Genomic DNA, 25,271 nt, shown 5'->3' with positions numbered 1-25,271 from the left:
GAATTTCTTGCAATTCCCACAAGAAATAAGAGGACAAAAACAAGTGATGTTTTGGCTTTTGTTAGAGCTTGTTTGGAGGTTTGTCAAGATTGGAGAATATTGAAGACTTTAGGACAGCCCTTGATTCCCTATCCATCCCATGCCATGCCATGACAACTACTGTATATGCATGTAGCCAACAAATAAATATATATAAATTAATTGATTTTTTATTTAACAAAAAAAAGAAAAGAAAAAAGTTATGTCCAAATTTTGAAGAGAGACACCAATGGTCATTGTCTGCACAGAAAAAAACAACCACAGTGGTCTCTCATCTCTGTGTTGTATTATTGAATGTGACAATGTTGGTGGGAGCATTTTGAATTTTACCATTGTTCACTTTTGTGAAATTGTCAAGACCCTTCTTTTATTTTCTACAAAAGATCCATATGTGGGATTGTGATTAGGGTTTTTGTTTTGTTGGGGATTATAATTAATTAGTGTGAAATTATATCAAGAATTTTTTTTTCTTTTTTTAATGCGAAAGATAGGGATTATAATTATGGTGAAATTATCAAGATTTTCTTTTCTTTTTTTTTTTTTTTGCAAAAGATAGGGATTATAATTAGGGTGAAATTATCAAGGTTTTTTATGATAGTGAAAATTTATAACTTTTTATTCTTAAAGTGTGTTTTGAGTAAATTTTCGACAAACTAAGCTGATAAAGCAAGTTTCATTAGATCAATCATGTAACAAATAAAACTAAATAGCAAAACCCTTTTTTGTTTTTTTTTTTTTTTGACAAAAGATGGGATTGTGATTAGGGTTTTTAATTATTTTGTGCAAAAGATGGGGATCATAATTAATTAGGGTGAAATTCTTTTTATATTATGTGCAAAAAATGAAATTGTAATTAGGGTATACTACAAAATGTAGTAAAAGACAAGAAAGGGGTAGGGGTGAGTAGGGGGTTCTCTACTTCTCTTTATTGTTCAACTTTTTCAACTAAACATGATGAATCAAAGGAGGGGTTTTCACATGGAGGATGAATAAATGTAATGACAGTATGACAACAACAAATCCAAGAATTGTTGCACTAAAGTTTCTTTCTTTTATTTTATTTTTTTATTTTTATGGGGAATTTCCAATCCCCAAGTAATTGTTCTTGTGCTGGTTGGCTGGCATTGGCAAGAAAGACTAGGCTGTCAATGTCACTGGTGCCTACAAATTTCCATCCCCTATCCCCTAGTTAGAGGAGAAAACGACGAGTGGGTGTCCTAAGACAAGGAATAACAACAGGTTTCGAGACAGCCAGGGGCCATTTACAACTCAAGAAATAAATAATATCTATATATAAGTAAAGAAGACTATGAAGGAATATACATACATATACATATAAATATATAATTATATATTAATAATTTCTTAAAGGTACAAAAATGGGCACTTGTTCTCACAAATTCCATATTCCTTCAACAGGCAAAAGGACACCAAGCCTGTCACGACAAAATCCCCTCTCACGCTTAGTTCACGACGCTGCCATGTATCAAATCGTCCAACAATGACTAATCTTTTCCCCTAACTCTTTATTCTTTTTTTATTATTATTATTTTTAAAAATAAATATTTGCAAACCCTTCTCTCTCTCTCTCTCTCTCTCTCTCTGTATGTTTTGTTTATTTAAGAAGGCTGTGGAACAAAGATTGGGAGTTATTTGTTATCTGGAGGTGGGATTGCTGTAGGGCTTTTGGTGGGTTTTTCGTGAATTGAAAAACGCTCGAGAAAGGGATTCTTGGTGAGTTTCTTCGATTTTCTCATGTTTGTGTTAGTTCTTGATTCGATTGATTAGGTTAAGATTTCGGTTCCGAGTATGTTAATTTGGGGATTTTGATTTATTTACTTTTTGTTCCTATGATTTGCTAGGGATTGATTATCTTATCTTCTGATTCGAACAAATGTTTCAAGAAGATGGATCCTCGTCGGTGACCTCCTCGCCGCTCCAAATGTTTCCGATGATGTCCTTATCCCCAAATTTGATGTGTCCGTACCCATGGCTGAAAGAACTCAAGCCTGAAGAAAGGGGTCTGTATTTGATCCATCTTCTGGTCACGTGCGCCAATCACGTGGCCTCCGGCAGCCTCGAGAATGCCAACATAGCCCTCGATCAAATCTCCCATTTGGCCTCTCCCGACGGCGATACGATGCAGCGAATTGCCTCCTACTTCTCCGAAGCTCTCGCCGATCGGATTCTCCGAAACTGGCCTGGCGTTTACAAGGCCTTCAATTCCACCAAACTCCCCAACCTTGCCGAAGAAGTTCTTGTAAGAAAACTCTTCTTTGAGTATCTCCCGTTCATGAAGGTCGCCTTTGTGATCACTAATCAGGCAATAATCGAAGCCATGGAAGGCGAGAAAATGGTCCACGTCATCGACCTGAATGTGTCCGAACCGGCTCAGTGGTGCGCCCTGATCCGGGACCTCAGCGCCCGCCCCGAAGGGCCGCCGCACCTGAGGATCACCGGCGTCCACCGCCGGAAAGAGGTGTTGGACCAGGCGGCGCATGTGTTAATCGAGGAAGCCGAGAAATTGGATTTGTCGTTTCAGTTCAATCCCGTGGTTAGTCGTTTGGACAATCTTGATATCGAAAAGCTTCGTGTCAAAACAGGGGAGGCTCTGGCGATTAGTTCGATTATGCAGCTGCATTCCCTCGTCGGCAGCGGAGCCGCCGCCGCCTCCGCCGCTGCCGACAATTCGCGGTACAATCGATCTCCGATGTCGAATGCATTCAGCCTAAACTTGCATAGGGTTGCAGCGCAGATGAATCAGAATAATACGCTCGGCGATTTGCTCGAAAAAGACATGGTTAATGGCCATAGCCCGAGCACCGACTCTGCCTCGTCATCGCCGCTGTCCTCCGCTCCCACGTCGAGCATCGACGGGTTTCTCGGCGCGTTATGGGGTCTTTCGCCGAAGGTTATGGTGGTGACGGAGCAGGATTCGGATCACAACGGGAAGAATTTGATGGAGAGGCTGTCGGAATCGTTGTACTTTTACGCTGCATTGTTCGATTGTCTCGAATCGGCATTGCCGAGGGCGTCGTCGGAGAGGTTGAAGATGGAGAAAATGTTGTTAGGGGAGGAAATTAAGAATATAATAGCGTGCGAGGGAGTCGAGAGGAAAGAACGACACGAGAAGCTTGAGAAGTGGAGCCAACGATTCGACTTGACGGGTTTCTCGAACGTTCCATTGAGCTACTACGCGATGTTGCAAGCGAAGAGGTTGTTGCAAAGCGTTAATTGTGACGGGTATAAGATTAGGGAAGAGAACGGGTGCGTCGTGATTTGCTGGCAAGATCGACCCCTTTTCTCCGTATCGGCGTGGAGGTATAGGAGGTGAAGTTTTCGGGTGGTTTCGACTAGTTTTTGTCGTTTTTTTTTTATTACATTCTCTTTGAAATTTATTCGTTGTCGTCGTTGTTTGTAGAGTAAAGACTCGATCTTGATATATATATGCGGAGGTTTTTAGCCGTCGAACATGATCGATTTGTTGTTGTTCTTTTTGCTCTCGTTTTTTTAGGGGCTAACTTAAGGTTTTGTAGATATTTGGTTCGAATTTGACATTGTGTTTTGTACAATCTTTGTCTTCTTAAGACCAAGAAATCTTTGTTACGATTTTGTTTTCTTCTTTTCTGTTCTTAACTGTTTGTTGGCTCATAAGTTTGATCAAAATGGTTCTGTTGTTTGGAAAAATTTGTCTAATTTTTGTCGATTTTCGAAAGTTTTGGAAGTTTCCGGTGATACTTGTGACGGCGATGATAAGCTCTTACATAAGATGTTGGTAAACTTGAAGACAACCTATGCTCTTCTGAAGAGTTGAAGAACATAAGACAAGCTCGGAAGAATTAGGCGATGATGATGGATGTTTTTGTAGGATTCCTTCGCCGGCACGTCGCGTTTTCGCCCTCTTTACGTTTCGATTTTCATTCGTTTTCTGCATGTTTGAGAGGATAAAATATATATATCCAAGAATTGTCGAGTAAAATATACTATTTCATCTTGTAAAGGAAAACTTTTTAGGCTCTTGCCTTAAGTTTCGTTTCAAATTTTTTATTATAAATATTAAAGATTCACTATAAAAATATGTTATTATCTTTCGCAAAATATTTAATATAAACTCCTGTTCAAATAAAAAAACGATAGTATATACATAAGATGAGTTTTTGGTCTTTCATCAATGCTCCTTTGTCGATGCAGTTGGAATCCTTGAAGGTTGGCGCCCGAGGCCTGCAGAAACTGTTGTCACAATCTTAGCATCGAGAGTGCGTGGCCAGATGCATCACCCGGACAATATCATCCGTTGGATCTAAACCATTGTTTGATCAAATTGTATTGCGGGCAAGACTAATGAGGAGAGAGAGGTTAGTCGCGCGGAGCCATTGAAGGATCGAGAGTGTTAAAGTCCATATGAAGGGTAAATGACAACTCCTTTTGTCACCAGTGAATTTTGAAATGGAGCCTTGATTTCTGCTTAGAGCAATTGCAACGGTCCAAGTAAAGAGTAGCTTCCTTCGTTTTAGAGAGTGTCATATAAATTTAACATATACAGTGGCTTTTCCATGGAGGGTTAACTTTCGGCCGGCCGTCTCCGTGGCTTGGCAAAGTAGAGGCCTCGCTACGGGCCAAAAATTTTTCTCTTTCTCTTTTTCTCTCTCCGCGTCACCATCTCTTCCTCTTCTTCCACCAAGTTCACTTTGCACCAAAGCTTCTCCAATCCGCTTCAAACTCGAATCTTTTCTGGAAAAGCTTGCGGATCGTCGTTTCTGTCGGTAAGTTTTCAACAATTTTATTTTATATTTTGGCTTTGATTGAATCTTGGTTTCATTGCTTTGACAAATTGAGGATGTTGGGGCCTCAAAACTAGGGTTTGATTCGAACACACAGTTTGGTTGTCAAAGCTAGGGCTTTGGTTCGAATAAACATCTTCGTTTGGTTTTTACTTATTGATTGGAATAGGTCTAGTGTTTGGGCATTTTTGGGTTGAAAATGTTGTTAATCGATTTGAAATCTTCTAGTTTCGTTTTCATAGATGTTCCTTCCCACTTTTTTTTAGATATTATTTGTCTTTGTATTATATTTCGCTTTAATTTGTTTTTGTGAAATATCTTATGGTTTTAGTACGACAACTATGTATGTATGTCTGTTGTTTGCGGTTGCATCTGTTGCCGATGAAGGGAGGCTGCGAAGGATGCTATGGACAGAGTATCGCTTCATCGCAAAATCACGTTTCCTTCTTCTCTGAAAAATTTTTGATTGCGATTTTTTCAGTTTTAATTTCCTTAGATGGCTCTTAATTTTCGCAGATTATTGAGGCTAGGGGAGTATTAGAATTGCCAACCATGGTGTTCGGGAATCCATTGTATGGAGTGAAATTGAACTGGTAACTGATACTGAAGTTTTTGTTAATATATTTGCTTCTGTTTTCTTCTTGATAGTTTTCGTGCCTATTGTGTATTCATCCCCAAATATTTATTTGGGGAAGAAAGAAATAAATGTATTGATTGATTTAATTGTATAATCATTTCCTTGATTTTTGAGATCTAAATTTTTGGTTTTTGAGATTTTGATGTTGTAAGGATTATAGGAAGACTATCATATTGGCTTTTTGTCAATGAATAAGTATTATGTCATGTTTCCAATACATTTAATTCGAGCTTCGATTCTTGTTGTTTACTTGGAATATTTTAAAGAATCAACTATGAATTCACTACAAGAAAATATCATTTTTGTAACGAGATTTTTTCGTCTTTAAATTCACTTTTTCCGTTACTAATGATATTAGAGACGGAATTAATGATGAAATTACGTTAGCTACGTGATCTTTAGGGACGGAATTCCGTTACAAATATACTATTTTTTTGTAGTGGAACTAACTTCGATGAAATGTGGTTAATTGGTAATTTTCTTTTTTATAGGACTTTTATGCACATTTGTGTACTACATAGAATGAATGGGACATTTACCTTATTTATATAGTCCAAAAGTAATTAATTAATGCAAAATTGGGGTTTCTGTCAATTTGTCGGCAAAGTTGATCGCAAGGTTGTTAATTCACTAATTATTGTTGTCAAGTTTTATACAAATGCTACAGAGCAACTTTGCTGTTAAAAGAGTTGCTTACTGCCGTATTTCATTGATGAAAACTCTAATTTTTCCATGAAATTATGTGATGTATCATGGAAACTAGGAATTCATCGAATTTGAGTCTTATTATTGTGTTGTTCAAGTTTTGAGATTATGTTAAAAGCGTGGTGCTAAAATTGCATATCACTTTATGTGAGGGAAGAAAATCTTAGTTAAACTTGAGATTTTGTATAAGGTATCATGAAAAATACATGGCTCGTAGTTAGCTAATGAGGTCAGATAAAGATCACTCACAAAGTTAATTCCGTGGGGATTATGGTTTTGTTTGTTTTAGTATATTTTGGTGTCTTCTTATTACATATATTGAGACTCAATATGCATATTTTGATTGTACAGAAACTATTGGGATATTTTATTAAACGAAGGGTGTGTTTGTTTGGGATTTTGGATTTTGAGTTGGAATTTGAATAGTAAAAATTTTGAATTTGAATAGTTGTATAGTGTGATATAAATAGGTGTTGATGTGATGTTTTGAATGTAAAATTGATTTTTAGTATAATATAGAAAATGAAAAATAGGTGTTTGATTTGATATTTTGGGAAGAAAATGGGATTAATAGTGAATTTAAAATCCAATCCCCCAAACAAACACACCCGAAGTATATGTGAAAGAATGTAAAAGCATTTGTATCTATTGTCATTGGTTGACGTTAATTTTTTGAGTCTTATATTTTCATTACAACTAATGTGTTATGTAGATGTGCACATTTATCAACCAAATTTTACTATTACAATGTGTTGGTCTGCAAAGTACATGTAAGTTTTGCAGCCATTAATATATAGATAGATAGTTGTCCCTTTTATTCTTCAAATCTTTTGAGTACATGATCGAAGAATATCTGTTGGAAGTGATTTCTATTTATTATCGGGTGCAGGCAGGCTAGTAAATGAATAACTGAAGGTATGTAATTATGAAAGGAATTGAGCTGCAGGACAATATTTGCTGAGGAACATTATTGTCATTGATATGTTGTATCACAATAAATTGTAGTAGGACTTGACAATTGAGAAAAAAGACCTACTTCTATATTGAATTGAAGCATTGCAGGGAACAATACATATTTTAAATGATGTAATGTATATATATATATATATATTTGTTTTGATGACAATAAATATGTGCATGTATATATTTCTTTCATGTCATTAAATTATGATATGAAAAGGGTAAATTAGCGGCTCTATTTTATATTAATTGTATATGTTTTCTTTCATGGCATTAATTTCTTATATGAAAATAGTAAAGCAACGGCTCCATTTTATACTAAGTCTATGTGTGTGTAGTGGATGATCGCTCTATGATATATGTATATATACATATATATAAACATAGTTACCATCCTCAAGAAGCAGACAATTCCAACTTGAGGAGCCAGCCACCCTTTCTCATACAATACACTCATTAAGCCATATTCCAAACTCTACATTTTTTAAACCAGTCACCCCTTCTCATGCAATACACTAATTAAGCCATATTCCAGCCTCTGCAATTTGTATGGCGGTTCATCGTCGGCCATGGACAGACAACAGGAGCAGGAATCCGATAACTCGAGCAAAGCAGCATATCTCCGGGAAGATCAACTATGTGCACAGCATCGCCGCCGCCGGCGAAAGCAATTACTGTTGTTGGAGCAAGAACAACTTCAACGATGGTCGGCAGTCTTGCCTGCAATTTTTAATGGCCAGGTAGCGGCAGCTCCAACGAGACAAAATCATATATATAAGGATAGAGAAGGAAAACATGAAGTGTTGTGGTCAAACTATTTATTTGAGATGCCTCACTTTCCTGAGTCATATTTCAGATGAAGGTTTCGAATGCGAAGGGAACTATTTACCAAAATTTTCACAGAGGTATGCAATAACGACCCTTATTTCAGTTAGCAAGATAACTACACAAATCGTAAAGGTCTTTCACCTCTGCAAAAAATTATGGCAGCAGTGCAAATCCTCGCATATGGTTTTTGTTTCGATAGCATTGATGATGCTATAAAGATAGGAGAAAGTACAACAAGAGTGGCTATGTTAAAGTTTTGTGAAGCAATTATCAATACGCTTAAGGAACAATATTTGTGTGACCCGACCACCGACGACATAGCACGACTATTAGCTGAAAACAAAGAACGTAGATTTCAGGGGATGATAGGCTCTCTCGATTGCATGCACTGGCGGTGGGATGCATGCCATGTGGCGTGGAGAGGCCAATACAATGGGCCCTACGGCTACCCGACATTGATATTAGAGGCAGCTGCTTCCCAAGACCTGTGGATATGGTATGCATTTTTTGGAATGCCCGGTACCAATAACGATATTACAGTTTTGGATTATTCACCCTTGTTCAACAGATATATGGACGGAACAGCAACGCCGATCGAATATGAGGTGAATGGGAGGCGGTACAACCTCCCATACTACTTGACGGATGGTATATATCCTAAGCATGCAGTTTTCATGCAGGCAATAAGCAATCCGGTTACTACCAAAGAACGAGCGTTTACTACATTGCAAGAAGCTTTTCACAAAGATATCGAAAGAGTATTTGGCGTACTCCAACAAAAATGGCGTATTTTGGCCATGCCCGCTCGAATGCGAAAGACAAGCGATCTTCTATGTGTAATGACTATGTGTACTATTCTACACTATGATTGTCGAAGATGAACGTGGTCACAATCTTCCCATTTGGACACCACCAATTAAAGAGAATCAAAATTTTCCCGAGCATGAGCAATCAGTTGAAAATGTTCGTCTCTTATATCGCATTCGGATGGGTAGAATTCGTAATCCTGAAACTAATGTAAGACTACGCGATGATCTCATTAATCACCAGTGGACGAGATCGGGTGGAGAAAACATCTAGTGGTATCGTGGTGTCATGTTCCTTTACCGGATCTCAACAATCGGATAATTTTGTAAATATATATATATATATATATATATCTATCTATCTGGTGTATCCATCAGCCATGTTATTTATTTGTGTTGAAGTGGTTTGTATTATGTTTTTTAGTTCCGAATAATTGAATTATCTGTAAAAAAGGAATTGTGCAGATGAAATAATTTTCATATAAAAATAGTATATTAAATTAATAATTGGAAAAAATATATATAATATAATATTTTAAATAAATAATACCATATATTAATTTAATATTTTAAATAAAAAATACAATTAGATACAAAATATTATATTTTACTTATGTATTATATAAACATAAAATAAACATCTCATCAATATAATTTACTATATAATTTCATCTATCACAGAAAAATTATACCAATTTTTTATAATATTTTTTTTTCAATAACTATAATACCTAGAAAAATGACATATATTAAAGTATCCAGATACAACGAAGGCGTAAATAATAACAAACATGTATTTTTTTATTTTTTTAGTTTAACTCATATTTCAAAATAAATCGTTGCGAGGGATTATATACTAGCTTGACACCAATCGTTGGGTAAAACTTAAACCTCTCAGAAATTTATATATTTACTGAATATACAATAAACACTAATTCAGTCCCAAAAATCAGAATTAAGACCTGTTTCAAAAAAACTTTATAGCCTATTCATAAATAAAATTAAGTCAGTTGCTTAACTACTCCTAACTTCTACTCTAATATATATATCAAAGACAAACTCGTCATATTAGTATGTAAACATATTGGCGTTACTGCAATGAAACATTGCTTTAGTAAAAAAGTAGTAGAGTTTAAACGATGGCACCCCGTTTCCTGAGTCAACTGCAGACACATTATAAAATGGCATGCATATCCTCCCGCGCTATTGGTGTTTCATTTTTCAAGAGAACATTTTGATCCACTAGTGTTGCTGAAAAGTTTCTTCCTATTGGCACTGTGTCTACCGCTTGTATTCGGCACATTCGCTCTTGTATGGCTTGTTTCGTCGATGGATTGCAGCGTTGCTCTCAACCCTGGGAAAGGCAAGAATTGAGCAATCAAGAAATTCACAGTTTTTTAAAACACAAAATATAGAGACACATACTCGTGAGTGAACGCGTGTAATGTTGCATTTGTTCCTTCCACATTTCATATTGTCTCTCTTTGAAGAAAGTGTCCAGATTGTCCTTATCCAATTCCTCTAACTTAGTTTCATCCTCTATTAACCGTTCACTAATGTTGGCAACTTCTTTGGCAATATTTGCATTCTTTATTAATCTTTATTGAATGTTGAAGGGATTATAAGACACATAAGTGAGCAAGTGTTAGTGTCATAGCAGTAAAGGTATAATTGTATTGAAAAGACTAAATCTTAAAATCACCTCCATTTTTTATCTTTCAGAGATGACCCCGTACTCCTCTTCTCGTTGCAAATCTCTTATACGGTCTTCATCCTCAAATTTTGACCATCTTTCATTACTTTCAGAATCGATCTTCATCAAAATGACGGTGATTGATCGAACAATCGATCTCTGAGACTCCTCATCTTGTTGTATCTATCGCTTTCGTTGATTCTTTGGCTTGTTGGCAGCCTTGTCCTTCTTGACTCCAATTGGACACTCCACATCGATTTCGGCAGGTCCTACTAGCTCTGGCTGAGTGGGGAATCTTGCTGACGAATTAGTATTTACAGGTTTCACACCTATGTTACTATCTATAAGGGTCACTGACGATGGTACTTCAACAGGTCCTTGAAGATCATTTCGTTCGCCAACATCTTCATTACGCAAAGTACTCGACCGCTCATTTAATTTGCTCTTCTTGCTGCTACCAAATTCTATCCATTTTGGTTGGTCTTTTAATATATTCCAGCATGCATCCCATTTGAATTTAGTCTCGTGTCTTTCAGTAAAGGTTGCATGACAAAATTGCTCATGTAAAAACACACAGATATATATATATATATAAGTGGTTTTAATAAAATTCCATATCAATAGATAGCAATAGGGGAAGTGGAAAATAAACCTACAAAATCTAATGCGCTCCAACCGCTCTGATAATGTGATTGTGCCTGAACTCGGATGGCCGAACATTTAGTACATTTATTTTGAATTTATGACCACTGATTCTCACACCCTCCTACTGTTCTCTTATTTTCTAATTTACTGACTCCATGTTTTTCTTCTATAAGTACGAAAAAAGTCTCGTAGATACGCTCCCACAGCCGTTGTTTCTTTTGTCCAACCCCAACTCGTGCATCCGTCGACACGTTACACCGTGCTATGGCCAACTCTACATCCTCATCCAAGCTCCAATTCTTATTTGCACGTTGGTGTGGTTCAGCGACCCTTACACTAGGCTGTCTTTGTGAAGGAACTTGGCACGGTACCGATGGATAATTAGAATTGAAGGATGATGTGTTCGTCTGTGATGCTTGTGTCTCATGATAAGGAGTCGGAGTTGAACCCACAGGTGGTATAAAGTTTCACATATTTGGGTATAACCTGGAATCGCTTTGATGGGGGTAGTATTGGAAATGAGAGAATGGACCACTAAAACTCATATTACATTGGCTCGGAAAAGCATATTGATATGAAGGTAGAGTTGGGGTATGGTCGGTACACGGAGATGTGTTACTTGCCCTGACTGGGGTCTTCTCACTTGTTTGGGATGAATCCAATAAATCAACCACCTCATCAACTCTCTTCCTGGAAAGTCTGTCTGTCATGACTATATTCTATAGAAATTGTAGCATAAACACTTATTTTTAAATATAACACACATAAATGACAAAACACAAGTGAAACTAGATGAATCGTGCAAGGTTAAGATATATAATTAGCAACAAAATTCAACAAATTGACATGAAGATACAAAATTCAACAAATTGACATGCAATTTTTGGATCCTATGAGCAATGCTAAAAATCATACTTACCGCCAAATGTTGAAAATCACATATCTCAATCACAAATTACATTCTAATATGCAGGAAATTGTAAAATCGATCCAACTTAGCAACAAACACTACCAAATTTGTATGAACGTATTGAAGAGATAATGAAGAAGAAAGGGAAAAGATAGTTTCACCACACAGACTGAAAATCAAATCAAATCCGCAATCGAGTTCAAAATTAAAGAGAATGTTGAAGCTTACCTCAATCGCGGCAGAATCCTTATTTTATCAACAATAAAACCTCCTTTGTTTATCCCATACGAGCAGATTGAGGAAGAAGAGAAGCAAATACCGAAATCGAAATCGGAGAGAAAAGTACCGGATGAGCGATTTTTCTGTAGGGTTTTGGAAGAAGAGGAAATGGCGTGATGTGAGAGAAAATTAATTTTTCCTCTCTCTTCGTACCTCAAAACAAGGTTGTTGGATGAATTTAATAAAATACTCTATGGCAAGTAATTCATGGGCATTGACATATAGACATCAAGATGCAATTTTTTTAATTGGCATTGCAATTGCTCTTAACAATGGTGTCAGAGTAATGGATATCCGTATTGAGTATAATATTAATATTGGTTCAGATTTGGTTTTGAGAGAGATATCATCTCGAAGGAAGTATTAAGTGTTTTACCACATGAATAAATGTTGGATGGTCTCCTTATTTATAATGGTGAACGATAATTTTTGACATCAATCGATTTTGAAAGAGTTTCTTTTTAACAGAGAGATGGAAGAGGAAGCAAATGAGATCACCGTGGCTCGAAGGAAGTTGAAGCATGCATCAAAATAACTATTTGATCCTTTGTTGTCGCTCATTTGGTCATTTTGCTCGTAAATCATAAGCATAAATTGAGCTCTGAGTTAGAAAAAATACTCAATAATTTTTTTAACTGAGTTTACTTGATTTGATATGGTGATTTATTTATTACTCCCTCTGTCCCACTTAATTTTTCCACTCTTTTTATTTTCGTCGTCCTACGTAATTTGTCATTTCTTTTTTTAAAATATAATTATACACTTTAATCATATAGCATATAATATAGTAATACAACATAGTCTCTCAATCTCACTTAATTTGTCCATTATTTCTATTTTCATCAGTACACATAATTTGTTCTTTCTTTTTTTGAAAATACAATTTATACACTTTAATCACATTTTAAAATTCATAATTTATAATTTTTTATTTTAATTATACTATTTGTCATCTTAATCTTAATTTAAAGTTATTTTTACTAAATCATAATTATTTTTACTAATATACTTTTTAATTACTCACTAATTACATAATACCTAAAATTTCGTGTCTAATCTAAATTGGACAAATTGGTCGGGATGGAGGGAATACAATAATATACTTTTTAATTGTATGTTTTGTGATTAGATGTTGAAATTAATAGTTAGAGTGTTGACTTAATCAAATGAACACGATATTAACGCCGCCATTTTTTAAATATATAACGAAAAAGTTTTAGTTTGAATTCAAAATATTTTATCATTTCCTAATAAGCAAACTTCAAGAAGTAAGATACATTCAGGGTGTGTTTGTTTGAGGGTTTGGATTTTGGATTTGGATTTTTAAAGATTTGTAAGTATGGATTTTTAAGTTGTGTTTATTTGAAGGTTTGAATTTTGTAATGATTATGTTGGAAGAAATTATTATTATAGTAAAAAAGGTGATGTATTGTTGTGATAGTTTGAAATGAAATATTGTTCAAATAAATAAAAGTGAAAAAGTAAAGTGATGTTGGAATTGATACTTATAAAATAATTTCTTTAAAAATTTTTTTGGAGATATTATTATTATTATTATTATTATTATTATTATTTTAAGGGTTTGTTTGTTTGAAGGTTTTGATATTGAATTGATATTTGAACGACGAAGGATTTAAATTTTTAATAGTTGTGTGACGTGATATAAAAATGATTTATGTGATATTTTGAACGTAAAATTTTTTTTTGAATGTAACATCAGAAATATAAAGTACATGTTTGTTAGGGTACTTTTGTACGGAAAAATTTTGATAAACAATGCACTTTGCTATGGTTTGGGAATGTGGGGATATTTTGCTAGCAAATGATTTACCAACTACGATGTGGTTAAGCCCTTTCAACTTGAGTCCACATTGAACCTCAACAACGAGACATGATGCGATTATCACGTTTCAGCAAGAACAACATAATATCTGCTTAACACACGTAACGCAAACATCGGCCATTGTTTTTATGTTTACGTTCTTCATTCCTCACGATACGTCAACAACCAATTACTAGTGGAGTCGAGATTAAACATGTACGCCGATGTAGGATCCAACGTCTACGGATCAAGAAAACATATTAAAGCGTTAGCGTATGCATAATATTGTTCTTAGCGTCATGGAAATCGTACGTATATATATAATAGCTGGTTCCAGACATTGCCGACCATTAGCACCAATGCATTCTGACCGGTGTTCAATACTACGCACAAATTACTAGGAATACCTAAAACGTAAGTGCATTACGACATCATCCTTACTCCGATGGTGAAGTACGGTGAAGTCGCATGTGTGCCATGAGCGATCGCAGCTCCGTCCACATTCCATCGACCTTCCTCTCTATCCTGTCGAAGCGTTCGTTACACAAGGTATGCAGATCGGAGTGGCTCGAGGCTGGCTGCGGCGGCCCATGTTCAGTGTTGGGTGGAGGATCGCCCCGGTGGTGGCGTTGCAAAATTCCCATGCTGAAAAGAGTCTCCATTCCACATGGAACCATTTGAGCATCTGGAACTCCGTCCGCAAGTTTCGCCACCCCGAGCCCCTTCGCCAATCTTGTCACGTATAGGCCAACCAGTATGTTGCGTACCCTTGTGTCGACGGCAGAAGTTATACAAAGTCTGGCTACCCAATATCCCCAGATGGAGTGGAATGCCTTTGTTCATGCTCCATAGAAACTCCAAATCCACCTTACTTACTGCCGCGGTTGCATCTTTCCGGCCTGAAAGTGTATGAGCAAGTATGTTGTGGATGTACCTTAAAATAGGCGAGTTCAGTGTCGATGTCTTAGATGCTCCTGGATTGAAGTTCCGACTGCTGCTAATCCTAGGCCAATATACTAACCAAGGCAGAGGCATCGTATGGGTCATGTTCTTGTGCTCGCGTGTCTCCGTGAATTCACGGTCGTATAGTCTTAGTGCAACGGAGAAGTCCGTGACGGATAGTGAGTAGCTACGGCCTCCTAGTCGAAACTGCAGCGCATTGGGTTTGTCGTAAAGATACAAGTTTGTCCTGTCATGCTTTAGTGGCAGAGAAACTCTAACGTCAATTCTTTGTACGCGGACTCGTTGATCTCAAACAATCTCCTCCACACCCCACACGAAAGTAGTCTCTCCATCTCCACTTTCCCACCCATAGCTTCAACGGCCTGAGCGTCGATTGTGCGTCCGGATAGCATCGGTAACATGCTCATTCCCACGTATTTCGCCTCGATATCTGGATCGGTGCTGCGTAACTGGTTGAAAGGAATCACACTATCATCGTATTCTACTTCCGTCACATTGGCATTCCGTTCCCTGCGAAGACGTTTTCCTGTCATCGATTTCCTTATTCTCAACCCATACCTCCTGCAAGAATGCAGCCAAGTAAGAATTACCAACAAATAAAAAAAATGTGGTGTAGGGTGATCATATGTCAATGTGTTATCAATGTTATGAATGTGCACTGAATGGGTGAGACAATACGCCAGGACAACATTTTCAAAAAATGACTACATGTAGACAAAATGAGGCGATTGATGCTCTCCTCCTGTGGACAGAAAATAGGAAGGCCGACAACACAGGGTGTGCAGTCCGCTTGGTAATTTCCTGTCATGCATGTGGGTGGAATTCCCAGTGGCTCGCTCACTTGTGTTGTTACAGGGGTTACTTTATGTTTATTGTAGTGAAATGTGGTTCCGTTGCTCATCATCGAAAATAAGGACGAAAACAAAGTGGTTCACATGTACGTTAGCGTTAACCTTACAACACCAGTGGTAGGCATTCATAAAAAACAGAGTAACATTACACAATAGAAGGGACAACGGAGGATGCGTGCGGCCATTACACATCCTCGTGTTCGTATCTGTTAATCCAAAACCATTCCGCAATCATATAACGGAATTCATTTTAGTCTTCCCGATCTAGATGCCCGGGGTTCGGTGTCTGCCGATTGTGTACAACCGGTACAGGGAATGGGTCCTCTTCGCCAGGGTCGTGGCCCTCCGCAGCGTGGTCCAACACATCCTCACCGTGGAGTAACATAAAGTTATGCACCACGGCACACGTCATTACAAAGTTGACTTGGTGATCAAACTTGTAATTTGGCATTGGTCTGTGCAGAATGGCGAACCAGCGCTTAAGGCAACCAAACGCTCGTTCAATTACATTTCGGCATTACGCGTGTCGGTAATTGAAGTATTCCTCATTGCCTCGGGGACATGGGTTATTTCCCTGAAAATCTGAAAGGTAATAGCGATACATATGATAAGGCGTTAGGCACTGAGAAGCATTCATGTAACCAGAATCCCCGATGTAGTACTTTCCTATTTTTCAAAGAGAGAATGTTAGTTGATCATAATCACATCGCTACATAGTTGCGGCCGAAGTTTCTGAGCCCCTACCATCATGTGGGAAGGAGAAGTCTCCTTACTCTTGGATAGCAACCCTTAACACACGGGCATCATGTGCACTCCCTTCCAACCCAGCTAGCACGTACGTGAACTTCATGTCAAAGTCACAGACGACAAGACAATTTTGCATCATGTCACCCCTTCTGCCGCGGAATAGTCATTGATCCCTGGCGGGCAGGCAAGCGTGAACCAATGTTCTGTCCATGGCCCCCACATAATCCTAGTGAATAGAGACGTCACCATATTACGGGAACTCCACACGGATAATGGATGAATGCTATTTGAAGGCGATTACCTTGAAGTACGGCCAGAAAAATAGGGAGTCACGTATCCTCCTAGCCGGGGTGGACATGTCACCTGGGCGGATGACGTGCGGTGCCAGGCGAACAAGCGCTTTGGCCACCTCGTTAACGTGGTAGCATACGGTCGATGTCGAGTGTTGAAAACGCTCCGCAGTTGAACGTTGCCTGTTCGAATGAGCCACTGTGTGCAAAAATATTGCTACGCGCTCATGAACTTTTATCCGTTGCCTATGGTGGCAATCCAAGAGGCCTTTTTCGACCAAGGTGGCGCAAAGATCATGAAACCTATCAGATGATACCCGCAATAAATTTTTAATCCTAGCTGAGTGACCGTGCATCAGCTCGTGGGTGAATTCCTCCCCCCCGAGTGCAGAGTCGTAGCACCGATGCATCGTACTACGTGAGGCTAATGCCACGGCGGCAGTAGTTGCCATAGCCATCAGCAAAGTGTCTCTCCTGTCACTCTCCTTCTCATTTTCTTCTGTAAAACGACGAGCCAGACAGAGAAGATTGCATTTTCGGTTAGTGCCCTCCATGTGTTTCCTGCGTTCGATACAAATTAAATTAAAACGACATTGCACGGTGAGATGATGACGAAACGATCAGTCTTCCGGAAACACGCCATTAAAATTAACATGTACGAAACTGAATTCTACGTTACAGCTCGACTCAGTCGACAAGCAGTCCGAACACTATCACAACACCAAGCAGACAGTCCTAAGGTGAGAAGTGCAAACTTCACCGAAAATAAAGGATCCTAAGTACTAGTACTTAAGGGATGAGACCTAGACACTTCAACACATCACAAAGGTAGTCCAAAGTAATACGAAAATTCTGTACTACATAAGATTGTCGCCGTTTTCTCTCCTTATCAGTCCACATCAACGAAGGCATCGATCCACTTAATCCGAGCCTCTGCGTGCAACGACAACCAGTAGTCGCGGACGTGTGGAAGGAGAAACATGTCGCTTGCCCTCCTTCTAACACGGGGCTCCAATCTGGGCACAGCAAGGAGGGCCTTGCTAACCTCCCCAACAAGCTCCATATTCCTAGCTTTCTCCGCTTCCTTTTCGGTGTTGTTGCGCCCAAGGATATCGTTCAATTCCTCACGAACCACAGCACGCACCTCGTCTGCATGACCCGACGCGGTCGAACCCTCCTGACACTTGGCCCGGCCTCAGAGGGCCTTGTGTGACCCATCCCGGTGTTCGTTCCGCCCGTCCCATCGACCCTTGTTTCTGTGCCTGTAGCTCCGTCCTCTGTATTGGGGTCAACACTTGCTCTGCCACCTGGTCCATTGAATGCATTATCCCAACCAGAAGATAAAGGTCTGCGTGCCCCCTCCCCGCTTGGACCGAACATATCGTGACAATAGTCCAAGTGGGCGAACGGTTTAGTTAAGAGATGTGCAAAGTCTTTATGGGCCTAAGAGAGATACGTTAAACCTGGTCAACGACAAACCGTAATCTATAAGGATAGCGATATAAGAGATCCGCAAAACATGTAAATGAAGTACCAGAGCCCAATCCACTTTTCGCTCCTCGTCTTCTACTATCAAACGTGACTCCGGATCCCATCCGAGCCCCGTTATATTCACCACCAACGATTGGAGTTCCAAATACCCTTTCTTTGTACGCTTTAGCTTCGTCTGAAGCTGTTCTAGCTTGTAATGGGCATTCATCTCCGCATTGAACTTTGCGGTGATATCTTCCCACACCGGTTTTGTGAAGCTCGTTCCTTGATACTCGTCCAGTTGCCATTGCAACCACACTAGGTAGAGGAAACACTTCTCTTGTGCCAACGTCCAATTAGCCTACAGTGCAGAAGGATCCTCTGTTGCACGTCTTTCGCGTGGCATTGCCTAGGCACAAGACCGGATTTACCAAAAGTCATGTGCACTAACCATGGAAAGTACTTTTTCTCATGTAACTAAAAGACATGCACACTAACCTTGCGTTTTACCCCTCGTTTGTGGGGCTGGTCGCAACTCCCAGTTGAACTGTGCGCGTCAGGAACTTCACCCTCCAGTTTGTCACTGTATAAGCGTTGTAGGGTGTGGACAGTCTTTAGTCTAGGGATTTGAATGTTCTAATTGTTGTCGGATATGCCATGACGGATTAGAGGCAATAACACTTCTATGCATATTATATTTTAGTAATCGACCAACCACGTTACTTTTTGCCTAGTAGGTAACACAACAAGTTCATCAACCAGAATCTATCGCAACTATTCAGTACTTAAATAGTAAAACAAGGCATACTGCGTAATGTAATGATTAGTAGACACATTCCCGGGTAAAGTAGATTTTCATCAAAACTAAGCTTGGGTATTAGGATGTAAACTAACAAATGACGGATACAATCTCCCAACCCATTAGGCAATACAAATATATTATACGACCTACAGATAACTTTTATTAGTAGAACTCATTGCTTAAGGAATTGAAACTCGCGAGCAATGTGTGACTGAGATGAAATTAAAGCCACTTGGACCACATTATTTCTTCCTTCCGATAACTTGGCCAAACTGAAAATGTAGCGTACATAGGCCTCCTCTAAAACGGAAACGGCCAACTCTTCCGGCGGGTATTAATGTTTAGCACATACCCCCATTCCCCCAACACAGTGGTCCTAATATTGGTAAAAGTAGACACGGTTCATTGGATAATAACATTGAAGAAACCTCATCCCATTTCTTTCGGATAAACTTCCTTATATCCGTCAAAGTAAAAAGAGGGACACAATATTGGCAAGTTATGAGCTATTATTTTTGGAGTGTGTGTAAGACGTGAACCAATCGACACTCCCCCTCCCCCCACGCGTAGCTCGTAAGTGCAATATTTAGGAAGCTTTCCACTTTAATAGAGAACATCGGAATCATCTCGGTTAGCAACCACTCATTTTCACCGGTTAACCAAGACGACTCGAACTAGATCTAGTGGCAGAAAGACTCTCGCCGGAAAATGGGCTTCGGAAAATACACAAGAAAACCCCAAAATTGAACAGAAATCACCAAAATCAAACCAAGTTCACGCAATAATGATGAAATTCATCTACATTCGAACTAATTTCAGGCGATTTATGGAAAAGATTGCAGCATAGAACCGAAATCACACAAAATTGGGGAGACAGTGTTGAGATATACTAACCTCTGGGTCGTCTGGCTGTTTCCGTCGCACCTTGATCTTCTGAACCTCTCCTCTTCCCCACCGAGACGCCGGTGTTGAGTATACCACAAATCCAGAATTGAGATGCCGTAATAAGAATGGTGATGATTTATTGCCTCTACCAACCCTACCGTCCAATCCGTCAATCAAATCAGATGAGAGGTGGAGTTGACAGGTGATTCTCGCGACAACTTCTGCGCGAAGGAAAGGCGAAGGGAAGTCTATAGGTCTAGCGTGCGTAGGATATAGGGGTAGGATTTTTAATTTTGAATTTGTACAGTATTTACACAGTAAAATCTGCCACAGATTCGTCAAACGAACACAACCTCAATATAAACTTGAGCTGAATTTTGAATTGAAATATTATTTGTTAATGATTAGGCTTTGTTAACATATAAGTTTTGGAATTTTAAAAAATATCCAAAATTAATAAAATAAATTAATTTTTTAAGTGCTATTTTTAAGATTTTTTTTTATTTACATTTTAAAAAATTATTATAAACGAATCGTATCAACATTTTCTAAAGTATGTGTATAAACAAAAACACTGACTTCGCATTATTAATTAATAACACTTTTTCAAAAATATTACTGTAGACACTAAAAATATATGTTTAAAATCAATTAAATATCATGTATTTTGGAAGAAAATAAAATTCCAATAAAATAAATATATGGTATTTAATTATGCACATATGTTAATTTTTGTACAACAAATATCAACCATTAATGCAAAATCTGCTTAAAATGGAAGATATCGTACAAATATTACGTGCATAAATAGAGCCATAATAAATTTGGCGGCAAAATAAATTAATCTTGTCAATAAAGGAAGTATATAAATTAATATCTTCCAAACAAGGCAATGATATAAAGATCTTGTCAATAAAGGAAGTATATAAATTAATATCTTCCAAAAAAGGCAATGATATAAAGATTTTGGCGAAAAAGGAAGTGCATAATCAAATCCGTCAAAAAATGGAAAACGGCATCCGATGAAAAAGGAAAGATTATAAAATCTTTCCATCCACGTGGCACTATCCGAAAAGGAAGCCAAGGCCACCCTCCCCTATAAATAGGAGCCTTGGCCAATTCATTTATACACCGAAGTTCATTTGAAGACTCGCGTAAGGGTAAGTCTCTCTAGACTCTTTGCAATGTTCTTCATTGTTCTTCGTGTCCTTCGAAGCGTTCTTCGTCGAAAAGTCACCGATTTGGACAAATGATCCAATATTGGTTGACGAATCGATGAAGTTAACGTTCTTCGTCGTATGTCCGAGCCGGAGGAAGGATCAAATCTCTCAAAGCCATCGAGGAATCCATCAAAGCCAAGGAAGAGCCTCCAAAGTCGCTCCCAAAGCTTGAAGATGTTCGTCGCGTTCTTCATAAAAGACGTAAACCAGGCCCTCTTCGATCCAAAAGTCAAAGGGACACGCCGCCAAAAGCGTTATGGAGCACCAAATCCCTCATTCAAAGATTAAATTCCGTCGGATCATCCAAATGAGGCATCAATCCAAAGTCGACGATCAAAATCGCCAACACGGATACCAAAGTTTCCTAAAAACCGACGAAGTCAAACTGAAAACCAAAGTCCCTTCGGATCAAAGAAGCCACCCAAATCCAAATTGGAAAAATGGATCGAGCCGGAGAGAGAATCAAAGGATCCAAATAGAGAATAGGACCCGCATATATTAAATTAAATGTAATTTGTACGATTTTGTGTTTATAAAAAAATATAACACAATTTTTTTGTCTACAGATTTTTGGCACGCCCAGTGGGACATCTCTACCTTTCATCTCTCTTTCCGTCGAATTCTCAAACGATCAATGGCTTCCTACAAAACCAAGACTTCCAATGCTGTGTCGAAAGCTGCTGCTCTAGCCGCCACCGCCAAAGGAGTCGCTGCTACTACATCAAGAACCTCAAGTGCTTCAATGAATGCTGGAGTGATGACACGAAGTATGGCTAAAAGAGTACTGTCATTTTCCGAGGATGCACATCCGAAAATCACAGAGCAAAACTCACTTTATGAGGAGGACGAAAGCTTCAAGAGTACCTCCGCACCGGGCACCCCTCAAGAAGTTGCAACTCGTTCGACTGCATCGAGTTATGCCCCGGTGATGACCACGAACGCTTCAAACATAGAAGACCAACTTGTTGCACTGGCCAAAGTTGTTGAAGGGATGTCTCAACACATGCAGCAACAAGACAATGTCATCGCAAAACTGCTTGCAAAATTGGACAAGCCGGAACCAACCAACCAGAATGCTTCGGAGGCCCAAAATGAAGCAGAAACATCCATGGATCAATGCCACGGTAAAGAAAAAATGGCGGGACCAATGCCGTTTCAAGCATCATCTGACTCTTTCATCCATCTATCCCAACTTGACGAGTATATCAAAGGAGCTCTCAAAAGAGAGTTTGAAGGAAGTTTAAGGCCAACAAATATGTATGCCAAGCCTTACACTTCAAGGATCGACGCCCTCAAGATGCCGTTGGGATATCAACCACCAAAGTTCCAACAATTTGATGGCAAAGGCAACCCAAAGCAACATGTGGCACACTTCATGGAAACATGCAACAACGCTGGGACATACGGCGATCTTTTGGTAAAGCAGTTCGTACGGTCATTAAAAGGCAACGCCTTCGACTGGTATATCGACCTGGAGGCTGGTTCCATCGACAGTTGGGAGCAGTTGGAGTACGAGTTCTTGAACCGGTTCTACAGCACAAAAAAGACCGTCAGTATGACAGAACTCACCAATACTCGTCAATGGAAAGATGAACCAGCAATCGACTACATCAACCGCTGGAGGAGTTTGAGCTTAAACTGCAAAGACCGGTTGTCTGAGGCCTCCGGTATAGAGATGTGCGTCCAAGGAATGCACTGGGGGTTGAAATACATCCTGCAAGGGATCCGACCCCACACTTTTGAAGAACTTGCTACCCGCGCTCATGACATGGAGTTAAGTATGACTTCAAGCGGGATGCACGGACCACCAGTTCAAGAATCTTCAAAAGCAAAAAGATACGAAAGATATGATGCCGCAAAGAAGGGGAACAACGCCCCTATCAAGTCTTTTGGAAAAGAAGCCTTGGCCATAAAAGCGACGACCAAAGCACCTATGAAGATCCAAAGTAAAGAAAAGGAAGTTGCGAGGAAAAGACAATCAACTCAGACAGAAAGACCGCCAAGGCCAACCCTTAAAGAGTTGCAATCCAAAACTTATCCTTTCCTGGATTCTGACGTCTCGGGAATCTTTGACGATCTACTCAGAGAAAACCTCATTGAACTTCCGAATTCAAAAAGACCGGAGGAAGCTGGAAAGGTTGATGACCCAAGATATTGCAAATACCATCGTGTCGTAGGACATCCCATCCATAACTGTTTCATCTTTAAAGACAAAGTCATGGAGTTGGCTCATGAAGGAAAGATCACCCCTTGAAGACGATTCTGCTTCTGTTAATGTCACTTCAATCATGTTCGGGTCTCTCAAAGTTGACATAAAAGACAAAGAATCATATTGTCTCACTACCGAGAAAGGTGGCAAGGCGATCAGAGACAAATCGAGTGAAGAATGTGCCACGATAACTTTCACTGATGAAGATTTGGTGTTAGGATCCAAACCCCATAATCGTCCATTACTGGTCGTGGGTTATATCCATGAACAAAGGATTAACCGGATATTCTTAGACGGAGGAGCTGCAGTCAATGTCCTTCCTCTATACACATTGCAAAAATTGGGAATACCAGTAGATCAGTTGTTCGAGAGTCGTATGACAATACATGGATACAATCAAGAGGGGCAAAGAGCACTTGGCACCATAAGATTGAGACTTTTAATCAATGAAATGGAAACTAACCCTTTGTTCTACGTGATAGACGCAAAGACATCTTTCAACATTCTTTTGGGAAGACCGTGGATACATGAGAATGGTGTAGTTCCATCAACGTGGCACCAATGCTTCAAATACACTCAAAATGGAGTGACAAAGAAAGTTCTCGGAGACACAAAGCCATATGCAGAAGCCGAGTCACACTTTGCGGACGCCAAATATTTCTCTACAGAAGCAAAAAAATCCAAGGTACATGAAGATGTCAAAGCACCACAACCAAACTTGGGGGCAAAGTTAAGAGATAAAGAAAAAATACCTGCCTCAGGTTCTGCAGACTCATTAATTGAGCCTCTGAAAGATTTGACTCTTCCGAAGACCCCACTCAACCCAATCTCCCCATCACAGACAAGAAATGGAAAAGAAGAAAAAATAGAGGCTATGCGATTGCAAAAGGACAAAAGCTTTGGCCCAAAAGCCTACAAACTTCTCATAAAAGCTGGATATAATCCAAATGAGGAATCACTGCTGGGAAAGTTACCACCACAGACAACCCAAGGTTCGAGGGCTGGTCTTGGGTACATGCCACAAGCTCCCGTACGCATTGCTATCAAAAGGGCTGCAAATCATCATATCACCGAAAGCGAGACTTTGTCTTCCAATTCACCTCAAAAGGGGAAGAATGCAAGAGTATCGGTTTTCGAGAGGCTAAAACCTTCTGTCTTCACAAGGTTAGGACCAAAGATCAATAAAGAGAAAAACAAGACGAATTCCACATCAACAAAATATGTGGAGATGGATGAAGAAATCAAGAGCCGCTTTCCATCCCGCATGACGCGTCAAACAAAAATGACGATACATTGCGGTAAAGTTTTAAAGGCTAAATGGCAAACCGTTGTCTTCACCAAACCCAAAGAAGATAATGAAGAAAGTGTTGCATCATCCTGCTACATCACTGAAGGGGGAGAAGAGACAATGATTGAAGAAGATGCAGGAAATGCACCCTCCGCGCTTGAAGAAGGGATCAAAGCTGCAGTGGACGAGTTAGAAGAAGTCAACTTGGGAAATGAAGATCACCCAAGACCTGTCTATGTCAACAAAGAGCTGGGTGAGGATGATATGAATGCCTACATCCGACTTCTCAACGAATTCCAAGATGTCTTCGCTTGGTCATATAAAGAAATGCCCGGCTTAGACCCGAAAGTTGCGGTCCACCATCTAGGTGTGAAGAAGGGAGCTCGCTCTGTGAAGCAAGCGCAACGAAGATTCCGTCCTGAACTCATCCCTCAAATTGAA

The 25,271-nt window shown here is 39.2% G+C and overlaps 2 protein-coding genes across 14 annotated transcripts; both read left to right on the top strand.

Moving 5' to 3' along the window:
• Positions 1–1,458: 1,458 nt before the first annotated feature.
• On the top strand, positions 1,459–8,978 carry LOC127242942 (scarecrow-like protein 3). Of its 13 annotated transcripts, none has more exons than XM_051262713.1 (9): positions 1,460–1,773; positions 1,902–3,369; positions 4,231–4,802; positions 5,208–5,235; positions 5,337–5,413; positions 7,658–7,862; positions 7,979–8,027; positions 8,113–8,446; positions 8,519–8,978. In XM_051262713.1, the coding sequence occupies exons 2-3, from the start codon at positions 1,934–1,936 to the stop codon at positions 4,241–4,243; spliced, it is 1,449 nt and encodes a 482-aa protein (XP_051118670.1). In that variant the 5' UTR covers positions 1,460–1,773; positions 1,902–1,933; the 3' UTR covers positions 4,244–4,802; positions 5,208–5,235; positions 5,337–5,413; positions 7,658–7,862; positions 7,979–8,027; positions 8,113–8,446; positions 8,519–8,978. The 13 variants fall into 13 exon arrangements, with proteins under 13 accessions (XP_051118674.1, XP_051118670.1, XP_051118666.1 ...); XM_051262709.1 differs by having other exon boundaries at positions 5,208–5,258; positions 8,116–8,446; positions 8,519–8,977; XM_051262708.1 differs by having other exon boundaries at positions 5,208–5,258; positions 8,519–8,977.
• Positions 8,106–8,971, top strand: LOC127242876 (uncharacterized). Its single transcript, XM_051262585.1, has 2 exons — positions 8,106–8,708; positions 8,828–8,971. The coding sequence occupies exons 1-2, from the start codon at positions 8,106–8,108 to the stop codon at positions 8,969–8,971; spliced, it is 747 nt and encodes a 248-aa protein (XP_051118542.1).
• Positions 8,979–25,271: the final 16,293 nt, after the last annotated feature.

Source organism: Andrographis paniculata, unplaced genomic scaffold (genome assembly GCF_009805555.1).
Source record: "Andrographis paniculata isolate CXL003 unplaced genomic scaffold, ASM980555v1 Contig89END, whole genome shotgun sequence".
Classification (NCBI taxonomy): domain Eukaryota; kingdom Viridiplantae; phylum Streptophyta; class Magnoliopsida; order Lamiales; family Acanthaceae; genus Andrographis; species Andrographis paniculata.
The sequence above is the reverse complement of the archived record's forward strand: the minus strand, read 5'-3'. Positions and strand labels throughout refer to the sequence as shown.

Excerpts from the sequence above, each read along its gene's own strand:
- LOC127242942 (XM_051262715.1), top strand. The coding sequence starts at position 1,934 with ATGTTTCAAGAAGATGGATCCTCGTCGGTGACCTCCTCGCCGCTCCAA.
- LOC127242876 (XM_051262585.1), top strand. The coding sequence starts at position 8,106 with ATGGCAGCAGTGCAAATCCTCGCATATGGTTTTTGTTTCGATAGCATT. Across the intron at positions 8,709-8,827 it reads TTCACAAAGATATCGAAAGA|ATGAACGTGGTCACAATCTT; the intron begins GTATTTGGCGTA and ends TGATTGTCGAAG.